The 12,163-nt window shown below is 40.0% G+C and overlaps 1 protein-coding gene across 1 annotated transcript; it reads right to left on the bottom strand.

Moving 5' to 3' along the window:
• Window positions 1–5,592: 5,592 nt before the first annotated feature.
• Window positions 5,593–11,389, bottom strand: arf2a (ARF GTPase 2a). The gene is made up of 5 exons (XM_028411509.1): window positions 11,262–11,389; window positions 8,435–8,589; window positions 8,226–8,336; window positions 8,006–8,130; window positions 5,593–7,602 (listed from the first exon to the last, which is right to left on the bottom strand). The coding sequence occupies exons 2-5, from the start codon at window positions 8,577–8,579 to the stop codon at window positions 7,441–7,443; spliced, it is 543 nt and encodes a 180-aa protein (XP_028267310.1). The 5' UTR covers window positions 8,580–8,589; window positions 11,262–11,389; the 3' UTR covers window positions 5,593–7,440.
• Between the last annotated feature and the right edge of the window lie 774 nt (window positions 11,390–12,163).

Below are 12,163 nucleotides of genomic sequence, written 5' to 3'. Positions count from 1 at the left end.
AGAAGGTGTTATAGTATAATACTCAAAAATATATACAGCTTTCATAAAATCTTGGACCTAGAAATCAGGCTATGAATATTTAAATTTAGGATAAACAGAAAAGTATATGTGAAGACATGAACAGGAGAGATAAATATACCGTTGCATATCAAATCCACAGTGCTGCTAGGAATATTCAGGAGGTGCTGTATGCCCGTACCAAGCCGACTACCCATTTTATATTTCACATCCAAAATTCACAAAATACACACACTTGCTGGAATTTTAGCCTAAAAACAAGTAGCCTCACAGGGACTTTAACCCAATGGTGAACTCAGGTGATTATGGTCAACCTGCCTTCAAAACTGCAACAAGGTTTCACTCGACACAGAGCTGCCATTATTTACATCCCAGCAGGAGCTTTATCAACAGTCCATTTCATGTGATGTACAATGTGTTGACAAAACCTTACACCAAGCATGTGCACTTGACAGGGAATATATACGTCAACTTTAAATTTTATTACTCTTTATAAAGCACTGCTGTGTTGCTATATTTCATGTAGTTGTGTACAATTTGCAAACATAGAGCTGCTGCAGCATAGGTCTCAGCCCAAAGATGATGCAGCTGATAAATGAAGCTGAATCCTGTCATCTGTATCATTTATGAGGTGACTTAGCACATTCCTGTCTGATGCATTCTTTAAGAAAAAGAAAACACACAGGAGTGCTGGTGTTTTGCCTCGGGTCTTGTATATTTGACTGAGCAGGAAGCTGCTCATTGCAGAGGCACAAGTTGCTGAGTAAGTAGTTTTGAGGAGATGATGAGCACACTGCTGCCATTTTCTAATAAAACGACATCTACCGCTTTATTGTTGGAGCTGACTATGTTGCAAAATGAATTATTAGGTGCAAAAAAAATGATGTGTGAATTTTAGAACTTTTGAATTTATGTTCTTGAAAGATTTTTTTCTTGTCCCAAAGGAGTTAAAAGGAACCCAGTTTGTCCTGGTTGTCCTCTTTCCTTCTCTCCATCTCAGCTGTGCGAGCTCATCGACCCAGAAACCCTTCAGCCCATTCTGTGGCACAATAGATCTGCCCTCGCTTCAGTGGAAACTGGCCATCTGAGGTTATTAGAGGGAGGCTGGGGAGAAGTGACTTGGAGGCAGGCAGACAGGACAACCTTGGCATGGAAGGGGGCAGAGGTGTTTTAACTACATATGAAAAAACAAAAAGGTAACTGTCACAACAGATCAATCACACAAAAACTTCATGTGAGCATATGTGCACTAATGCGTGCAGATGCATATGCCGCATTGTAACATTCAAGCCAACACTGAGCTGGAAAAATAGTCTCAGTCTAAAAATAACAGGTAGAAGGGAGGGAAGAGGCATCCTCAATGATGAACATCATTCCTCTTCATTTGCCGTCAGGCTTCAATAAACAAGTTTAACCACTTAAAACTCTGCACAAGTCTAGCAGCACCACTGCTACCATTACACTTATGTAACTTCTCTTTATGGAAAACAACATTATACTAGAGAGACAGTCACACAAATAGTTAACAAAATCTGCCAGAAACTGCATTAGGGCTATTATGTGGAATACACTGGGCAGGTAGTGCCCATTACCCTGAGAGGCACCTCAAACCAACAGGGGAGCAAATTATCACATACAGCAATGTTGCCCTGAGCACCCCCTGCCCATATATGTTGATAAACAGTAAACAAACCACCTGAGATACACTAACACCAGCCATGCAGCAGACAGTTACTGAATTAGACTGAACTCTGTGCAAGATAACAGACACTTCTAGAGCAAAGTTTACGCAAGAAAAACCTTTTAAGGAAAATAAAAACACTCACAAGCCTATTAGTTATAAAAGAGTGACACACATAATATAAATTTAAAAATTCAAGTATATTATATTTAAGACTTAAATGACACAAACAAAGAAAAGTGGTTGTTCAGCATGCCATTTTATAGGCTGGTGTTTGTTTTGAATGGCTCATTGTTTAGTTTTTGAAACAGCCAAACCTTATACACATTAGAAACCTTTAGCATCCCTCTACTTTATTTAAAATGTGAATTTTGGCTTGCTGTTGTAACCAAACCATTGACAGTAAAAAACTATGGACAGAGCTTCCGTGACGTCACCCGTTTGTTTCTGAAGAGCCGTTTTGAGGCTCGGTGGGAGGTTCCGGGACGTGATGACCGCCGCCATGTTGGCAGCGTCACGTCCGCCAAAACTCCAAATATGAACAAAGAGGGGGAGCACGAGCGGGGTATTATGCGTAATTTTAAGTCCGAATACAATTGAAATGAGTGAGTTGTAAAAAAAAATTCACCCTCCCCCCTACAATTGACACTAGAAGGGAAGCTATCATCTGAGACCAGAGTGGTTTTTTTGTACCAGGCTGTAAACATGTTAATTTCTGCTGTGAAGTCGGCCCATTTATCATGGGAGTCTACGGGAAGTCTACTTTTGGAGCCAGTCCCCAGCAGTGAATTACAAGTCTTGACACTTCCGCATGGGCTTCAAGTTTGAGGCCCGAAGGTTGCTGCTTGAACCAAACACATTTAGCTTCATAGCTAAGGTTAGCTATCTTAGCTAAGACACGTCATATGTGAGTACAAATAGCAAACACTTACCTAAAACTATTCTTTGGCTTAAAGGGGTGTTGGGGCTCACGGCTAAAACGAAGAGGATTCGTGGAACTAGAAGTGAGAATGTAAAAACTCATAAAGCCCACATTTTCTCTACAAAATGTTCCTGAATGAAGGGCTAGCATAAGCGGCTAATTAGCGCGCCTCACATGAACAGGTGCGTTGGATATACGTCACAGCGTGTACCGGAAGTTAGCTCAGGCGTGGATACTGCAGTTCTCACAAAGTGTTGGTTATCACTGCAATACATTTGTTCGTTTGAAAGTTATACATCTGTACTTTTACTAAAGAATTAAATTGTGTCTTCTTTTTGTCGATTTTATCAAAGGCTTCTTGAGCCTTCTGCATATTAAAACAATGAAAATAAAGTATGGACTCCATCATGTCTATTTTAAAAAGGCTTGATTCATATTACATTATCTCCTACGTTCTTGCTCTGAACTCAAATGTTCTTGGCCTCATTTTTAACCCACTGCCAATCAAGTGGACGAACCACTGTGTTTCCATGGCGATGTGAAAGGCTATAGATGTCTAGTCTTTTAGAAAGGTGCAGTCAGTGGTGAACTCGGTGTTTCTTTGGCGTGCATGTGTGTGGGTGGGTTGGGTGAGTGGGTGGATGGTCAGGATTTAAAATAACAGCCCAGCCACAGGCGCACTGCTGAGCACCTTCTGTGACTTGTGCACGCCAGCAAGAGCGCAGGGACCATTAATGTTACACAAACATGCATCCATATAGGGGAAATGATATAAGATATTTACCTACAGTATGAAAGGACGTATGTGGCCAAAGATAGAATGCAACAACGTTTTTAAACCTGAAAACAGATATGTACTTTTCCTGCCCTTTACAGTTCATTTCCACTGATTGATCCTCCTCATTGAAGCAGCTGATCGATAAAAAATAATGGTGCAGTGCCTCTCTCCCGTGGGATGGAGGTCAGAAGTATACACAGTGCAATGTTAGTGTGCTTGATTGCACATAAACCACTGCGAAATGTACTCAGTGTCCTACCCCAGAGAAACACGCTGATACACTGACTGTGATTTATTGTGATTGATGATTATGGGAAGAGTGGTTTAAACTTCAACAATAAGATCATGTGATGTAGTGCTGTGTGTATATGTAAATAAATAATTTGAATGTAACTAAAATTGCTAAATGTACTTAAATGAAATAATGATTTCTTAGGAGGAGGAGGAATGTCAGCACATCTCATGTTTGCGTGACCAAAGGGTTAATTTGCTGTGAAACTATAGGGTGTGATGTCACACATCAAGGTGAGATGGTCCACAGAGACTACCTGCTAAAGGTCAAGTGCATCGTAGCGTGTGTGTGTGTGTGAAGAGCGTGACTGCAGATATCTTATTAAAAATAAATGTGTCTTTATTTGATAGTTGGAGCGACAAATGTGGTGAGGAGATGCTAATCACTTTAGCCACAATCACAAAAGCAGGATAGTTTAAACAAAATAAAGCAAAAATATGACCAGATGAGATCAGCATGTATTCTGTAATTCCAGTTTAAAGGGCACCAGCAGCTAACGCAAGGTGAGACATGACGTCTCCACTAGGATGTGATCACAGCCTGCCTCTCAGTTCAATTAAAGAGGCTTAGCAAATGAAATACCATCTTCATCCCTCTGCACCCACTGTGTGCACGCTCTAAGCCAAATGAAAACCCGCATCACGGTCCACGTCTGGTCCCCTGCTCTACCCTTTTCCATGTCTGCTCAGTTGCTCTCTATAAATACATAAGGTGCTGTTTCCAAGGTAACAACTCTATGGAGAATTGGCCACCTGAATTTCAGATGGAGCGGAAAAGGAGGGTGAACAGTGGTCTGCTGGCTAGCTGACTGTCGGGAATATACCCTCATCTTCACTTTTTATGTCGGTCCCTGCAGTGAACATTGATCATCATTAACCCGCAGTGCACCATCCTGCAAGCTATGCCTTAGGGCCCATGACAGTTATGTTTAAAGGGATTTCCATTAGAGTCAGGATATGTGTGTGTGTTGTCTGATCTGCAGCTAGCAGACAGTCACACATTATTATTGTTTTCCAACTCATTAGTTTGTCATCATTTTCCTGGAAACAAGAACCTTTAAAATGTAATGTAATGACAGGAGTTCAACATCTGTCTTATAGTTTCCATAAGCCATCATTAACATAGCAGCACATTAGCATACTAACATCACCTAAATACTTTTTTAATTGTCTTGGAGATCTTATTGGAAGGAATTATATTGAGTTTCATGTCATGAGTGTGCCCCCCAGTGGTAATAGTAAAGAACTGCAAGACTACATGGCGGTTAGAGACTGTTTTACCACCAAAACAAGCAATATCAACACAAAAATGTAGAGCTCAGCTCAGCAGTGTACACAATATAATTGCTAAGAATAACAACAGTAATGGTGGTCATTGCAGTAAAGTGCATGTGCTGTTGTAAAAGAAGGAATTTGATCTCAGCTGGATTCAGGTTCTGAAGCAATAAAAAAAACAACACTAAAATAACAAGAGGGGATCCCAAGTGCTGCGGTGTGGTTCAAACCACTGGATAATCTTATTTCGGTTAAAAGTTGTTTTCTGTCAGACAAAGCCGTACAGCACACAGGCTCCAGGCTGCTAGGGGGCCCTGAGGGTTGATTCTACTCCACAGCAACTGCAGCAGCTGCAATGAGCCACCAGTGAGTGATAAGCAATGACATCTCAGTAGGAAACCTCCCTAAAGGCAGCACACTGTACTCTGTGTGTCATTTTTAATCTTTGTGCTGTGTTCTTAACTAATTAATGCCTGATGTGTAGTCTTTTTAGACACTATCTGCAGTAACCATCAGCTGTCCTTTAATTAGTATATTATTTTTTATGTTACGTCAAAGAAAGCAGCTGCTAAGTTTCCCGGTAAATGGATTTCTGTAAATGTTTTATAACCTGTATATTGCCTCTCATCGATGTATAATAGATCTCTTTATTATAGTGCATTTATCAGATGTTACATGATGAGTTTTAAAAAAAAGCATAAAAAGAAATACATATGCACATCCCATGTCATTTGAACAGAACTGAAAATTAAAGCATCACATCAGAACAAGGCTAGGTGGATGAAATCAAGTAACAATCCATTTTCTACAGGGTCTTAAATATACATTTGTATTTCTTGTTTCTCAGATTATGTAAAACATAAGGATGAAGGTAAGATTAGTCAATCATCAGTTACACACAAAACATCTTAACCAAATGTCCAGTTGTAGGAAAATAAAAACGGGAACATGAATGTTCCTTTTGAGGTCAGTGTGATAGTATAACCTTAGAGTATTCTTCACTCAGTAAAGGCGGTGAGCTGTTTAACATCGGTTTATTCATACTGGGTGTGAAGAGTTTGGGAAACTACACTGTTACTGGCTGAACTGGTGCAACATTCTTCCATGCTGGTGAAGAGCGTTTATTGTGTGTGTGTGTGTGGGTTCACTGCAATGGCTGAGAGACAAACTGTTGTCTTTGCGCGGGCTTGTGTTGTGCAAGCTGATGAGGTCGTGCATAATTTGATGTAGATAACACCATTAAAGCCTGAAGAATTGAGGAAGCATTTACAGAGCTGATTGATACACTTCCCATTTAACCGGTCCGTGTATCACAGCGCTAATGCGCTAGTCAAGAGTGTGTGTCTGGGGGAAAAAAACAGGCAACACAACACAAAAGCTAATAGGCAAAATCCAAAAAGGAGCTCAACACAAAAGCCCTTTCCTGAAGCAAACCCATTGGTCCCAAGAGCATTTCACTCAGAAAAAGGTCAGCACACCTGGTGCGTCAGCTCATACAGAAGTAAACCAGGTCATGCGTGGATTAAAACAGAAAACAGACCATAAACTAAAGAACTACATACAAAAGAAAAACAGCCAGAGTGGGAGCAACATAAGGCCTTGTTGTTCCAGTGGACTGGGTGTAAGCTCAAACACACATAAGCCCCTCGAGGATAAACACAACGTTGCAATATCTACATAACCTCCAATAATGTAAACATGCGCTGCAACATTTATTGCCTTTTTCTAGATCCAGTCATAAAGGATCTTTCAGTTCTTTATATATATATATAAAAAAAAACAAAAGACCTCATGAAGACTGACTCCAAGCTGAAAGGTATACCTTTCAGAGCTAAAAAAAAATGAATACATTTCTATAAACAAGAAAATCTATCTACAGAGAAACTGAAAACAACTACATTCTGACTTTTAACAGGACCTGCAGTACATCAACATTGCTTTTTTGTATGTTTACATATGCTTTTTGTTAAAATGTTCAAATATGAGCTGCTCCAGGATGCAAGATGTCATTTCATTTTAGCTAATGTGACAAGTTACATTGTGGTATGCCGTGCATCTTTGCAGGGTGAATGAAAGGCTGTAATGTAGGTAACAGATGTAAAACTGAATTATTGGTACCTTTTGGTTTTTTCTCTTTACAAACATTCTTGACAGCGTTGTTCTTTGCTTTGTGAGAACCAGTGCCTTTGGATGTGCTGACACTGGAGGAATGAGGTGATTTGAGAGCAAACTGTGTTCCAAGGCACAGCAGGGCTGCTCCCACATGGCTCACACACATGCATACATTCATTCATCCAAAAATACTCATCCAAACACACCCATACAGTACACAGATGTGGGGGGGGGGCACTGGCTGAAAAGTCAAATGCTTCAGAGGAAATGGAGAAACTGAGAAAGGAAAGAGAGAGAGAGAGAGAGAGAGACCTGGACCAGTGCAGACTCCCAAAACAATACAGACAGAGCTAAAAGACAGGATCATTTTGCATTCTTTAGCTGGCTTGAAAGCCAGTCCAGACCCTCATAGAGACCGTCTCCGCTAGTGGCGCATGTGGCTTGGATATACCAGTTACGATGACGCAGGGAGTGTAGGGTCAGCTTGTCTGTGATCTCAGCTGCATTCATGGCATTGGGAAGGTCCTGAAAGAGCAAAAATACTTTTATTGATTAACAAGAAGATTACACACAAAAAAAATCCCTGTTACAATCTGCACCAAATGGTTTGAGGGCTGTTTTGTTAATCCTGGATAAGTCATCTTAAAGAGCACTTCAAACATAAAGGCACACTGAGCAGAGCTGGAACCACGATCAGCATTCATATGACCAGCAGAGTGCTGAACATGTGACTGCAGCTGTGCTCAAGTGTGTTAGGACCCCTGCAAGCACACAGTGGGACTATAGATTCATCAAGTCGTACTTTATCTTCCCGCATTGTTATTTGTGTTGTGTTAGCCTGCAGCCTGTTCTAGAACATTGCTCAGTGCTCACATCACAGAAGACAGAATTCCTACAACTTGATTGAAGGACAATGACACAAATGTACCTGTTTGTTAGCAAACACAAGCAGCACGGCATCCCTCAGCTCGTCTTCGGCCAGCATTCTCATCAGCTCCTCTTTTGCTTCGCCCACTCGCTCTCTGTCATTGCTGTCCACTACAAATATTAGGCCTGAATAAGGAAAAGAGAGGAGTGTTTATAATAATGCCTGAAAGGTCCAGCGCTAACGCTTGCGTGACAAAGTGAAATATCATGAATTCTCTCACCTTGTGTGTTTTGGAAATAATGCCTCCAGAGTGGCCTGATCTTGTCCTGACCACCAACATCCCACACTGTGAAACTGATGTTCTTGAATTCTACCGTCTCAACATTAAAACCTGTGGATGAAAAGAGTTAACAGAAAATGTTCTTCCCATAGATATACAAGTGGTCATCTATGAAACTCTTGACACACTTGGTACAGGAGAAGACTCACCAATTGTAGGGATTGTGGTAACAATTTCTCCAAGTTTGAGTTTGTATAAGATGGTAGTCTTTCCAGCAGCATCCAGTCCTACCATTAGGATTCTCATCTCTTTCTTGCCAAACAATCCTTTGAACAAACTAGCAAAGTTACCCATCTTGGCTCACCTGCAAGGGGATACAATATGTAGCTGTCAGACAACTGGCAAACAATGACAAATTGTTACAGATTCAACAACCACAGTTTTGTCTGACTGTAACAGACAGAAACCCCATTATCAACGTGTGCATTTTAATGACTGCATAAAAAAGGCTTCTGTCATTTACCAAACTTCCTCCTAACCCCATATGCTGTACAAGCAGTGCCACAGCCAAGCTAACAATGACTGAAGTGCTGAGATAAAAAGGAACAAATACAGAGAGCACACTCATTGATCTGCAGGTGCCACGTGCCAATGTTATATGACCAAATAGAACAATTACGCCCTTCTCTCATAGGACGGAGAGATTCTACACATGAGTAGTCAGGGGAAAAAAACAGACATGTAAAAAAAGCAGGTTGTAAAGCTGGGATAAATGACACATATAAACCCATCAAATGGACACACATTGCAAGGTTACATCACTGTCAGTCTTAAGACGTCCAACCTGAACTAGCAGGTAAAGCCACGTATGCCAAGTATGAGCCCAGGTTTATGCAGTCTAAAGGCATGTAATCAGACATCTTACTGTGCCCAACAAACAACTACCGTACTGTAAAGTATAAAACAACACTTGACAGATTTGAAAACCTAAATTCACGCAGTGTTTGGCATTTTGCTTGAATTCCCAATGTTCTTATTTTTGCCGGGCAACTATCTGATCCTACAAAGATTTCAAAGATTTTACAACAAAGTCATGCTTCAGCTTGTTTTACTCTGTGTGTTAAACTGTATGTGCAAAGTAAAGACAAAAAGCATGCTTTGGCATATGGTGCAAACAAAATCTGAGACACTGATAACTGAAGTAATTAGAATTATGTCTGTGCAGTCAGATGTTTGGGACAAATGACAACGAATGAAAAACTCATTTTGTGCGTTAGTCATTAGTGTGAACACTGTCATGAAATATTGCAAAACAACTTCACAGATACAACATGTACTTGTGACTAGCAGTTGAGGTTGATCATATGGCAGGGACAGTGCAAACTTAACAGACACCAATTCACCAGTGTTACAAGAAGAGTTCCTCAAACTAAGCATGAAATGGGGGTTGGTAGTAACAACACCAGTAAGTTAATCTGAAAAGCCCAAACAAGGTACAAGATTTTGCTGCATTGTAGACGGCACAAATAGGAAATCTCATAATCTGAATCCATCTCAGACAGTTCGAAGAGGAGGAATGCAAATACAAAGTCTCTATGCTGCCTTGTAAAACACTCTACCGATTGTACCGCAAAATGTGTTTGAATGGAAATGACTCATTGGACAGCAAGGTTTGGAATATGCAGAGCAACCAATGGTTTAACTCCAAGCAATTGTGTGTGATAATCTACAGCCCTACACTATAACACTGTCAATAATGAATCAGCTGATTAAAGCCAGATACAATAGGCACACAGCAAACAGCCTATCTCCATTGAAAACAAAAACAAAACAAAGCACAATAATTAAACAAAGGGTGCCCTGGGGTTTATTACACACCAGGGTTTAACAAAATAATGGAAGTGGATAGACACTGCTATGTAGCTCATCAAAGAGTACAGAAATGAGATTACTAAAACCTTATTACACACTAACAACAATGGTCACTCATCGTATCTCTGACAATAAGGAAATGCTGGTAAATAGTTGGAAAGCTCTTTCTGTAAACAGGATTGACAAGTTCATGTTACTGCAAAGAAGACACTGATGTGGTTACAGGTTTTAGAGAATGTAAGACAAATACAAATAAAAAGTCTGATTTTCTCCTCTGTAAAACTGTGTTATTAAATTAAGTATTTTTAGTATAGATGACTACAGCTTTGTGACAGCATTTTGCCACCTGTGGATTAGACGGAGCTTGCGCCTCCCATGTTGTCAGATCTATCCATCTGTCCAAATGAGTTGGGTGACTGTCTGTGAATAACTACAAAGATGGCTGCCGCCGGTTACCTGGATACGAGCTTGGGGAAAGGATTTCAGTCCCTCTATTATTAAAGGGATTGTTTTCAGGCGGATGGAAGAGTCTTCTGGCATTTCTGGATATATCATGAAAATTACCTCGCCTTTAAACGTTCTCTTATTAATCAATAAATCGCCGATTAATTATTTTGAGTAAACTGATGAGGTAATCTCTGATGCAAATCAAACGCGTGTTTATACAGGACGAAGCGAGGCAAGTGCTTCGATGCAGATATAAATAATACAATAGTTTGGGCAAAGTAAAATGACACACTATACTATATTTCACACATCAGAAATAATTCCACTAGGCTCAGCAGGCTAAGCTGCCTAGTGTTAACGACAAGTGACAGCTCTTAATGCTAGCTAGCAACCTACAAGTGTTTTAAGAATTTACGTCAGAATTACGTTCGAAATGGCTATACAAATTTCTCTGTGCAGAGACACAACAGTGATTACCACTGCCGTGGAATATAAAACAAAAAACGAAGCTTTTATACAGCCACAAAATGTCAAGAAACCGACATAGTCGTGCTAAAGTTGAACTGCTAGGGAAACACCTAACGAACTTTGAAGTATCCGGCTTCAAGCTTTCCAAAATAACAGCAACATTAGAGATGCTAACAGGCTCTTGGTCTTAAGCTCTATTTACACGAAAACATCTTTATTGAGCGCAGATTTGTAAGTTTCCATTTTTACCTTTACTATCGCTTTTCGATCCTTCTTCACTGGTCCAGTTCAACAACAAAATGGCGTTTTCCGGCGTCGTCGTCTTCTTCTTCTTCTTCTTCTTCGTCATCATACTCCTCCGCTTCTTGTTCTTCTTCTTCTCCGGAATATTTATGAGCGCTGCAAACATCGAAATGTCAGATTTGCGCCACCAAATGGCACGGAGTGCGGATAGAAAACTTCTAATGCAGGGTCAGTTTAATCTGTTAATAGCAAAGAATTAAATTAATAAAATAAAATAATTTGTAATAAATTTGTATGGTATTTGAATCTAATATTGACAAATATAACATCAGATTTAGAAAACAGTGAGCGATTTAGGCATGAAACTGAAAGTTTAGAGGTTATAGTAGAACGATATCAGTAGTATCAATATCAGGACTTATGAAAGATGGATGTTACACACTTGTCTGTAAAAGAAGAAATGAACTTGTCTAGCTTTATAAATGACTTTTAAGTCACGGTTAAGGTATCAACATCAGGCAACATTTACAAGAATACCTATATTAATGAATACAACTGTCAGTTCACAGCCTTGTCTTAACTCTCATGGTTGCTTTTGGACAGACTGTTTGTTTGTATCTATTCAAACCTCTCTCCACTAGATGGAGCTCCATCCATGGTTGCTATTTCTCTCTTTCTCTGGATGGAGTTGGAAGAGGTTGGAGCAAACTTTGATCTGATGAACAGGCAATAGGGATCATGAAGCACCTGCACCTCCTATTGTTTCTTTTAGCCGTTGTTGTTTTTTTTACAGGATTGATGAGTTTATAGAAACCTGTGACAGAATTGTTTTAATGCATTTTCATAAAAAGAGTTCGTTTGATTTCGTGCGTAATGATGGATGGAGGCGAGAATGACTATGTGCCACT

Source organism: Parambassis ranga, chromosome 8 (genome assembly GCF_900634625.1).
Source record: "Parambassis ranga chromosome 8, fParRan2.1, whole genome shotgun sequence".
NCBI classification, from domain to species: Eukaryota; Metazoa; Chordata; class Actinopteri; family Ambassidae; genus Parambassis; species Parambassis ranga.
This window is presented reverse-complemented; position numbering and strand designations above follow the sequence as displayed.

Excerpts from the sequence above, each read along its gene's own strand:
- arf2a (XM_028411509.1), bottom strand. The coding sequence starts at position 8,579 with ATGGGTAACTTTGCTAGTTTGTTCAAAGGATTGTTTGGCAAGAAAGAG. Across the intron at positions 8,131-8,225 it reads TTATTTCCAAAACACACAAG|GCCTAATATTTGTAGTGGAC; the intron begins GTGAGAGAATTC and ends TTCCTTATTCAG. Across the intron at positions 7,603-8,005 it reads TTGTGTTTGCTAACAAACAG|GACCTTCCCAATGCCATGAA; the intron begins GTACATTTGTGT and ends TTGCTCTTTCAG.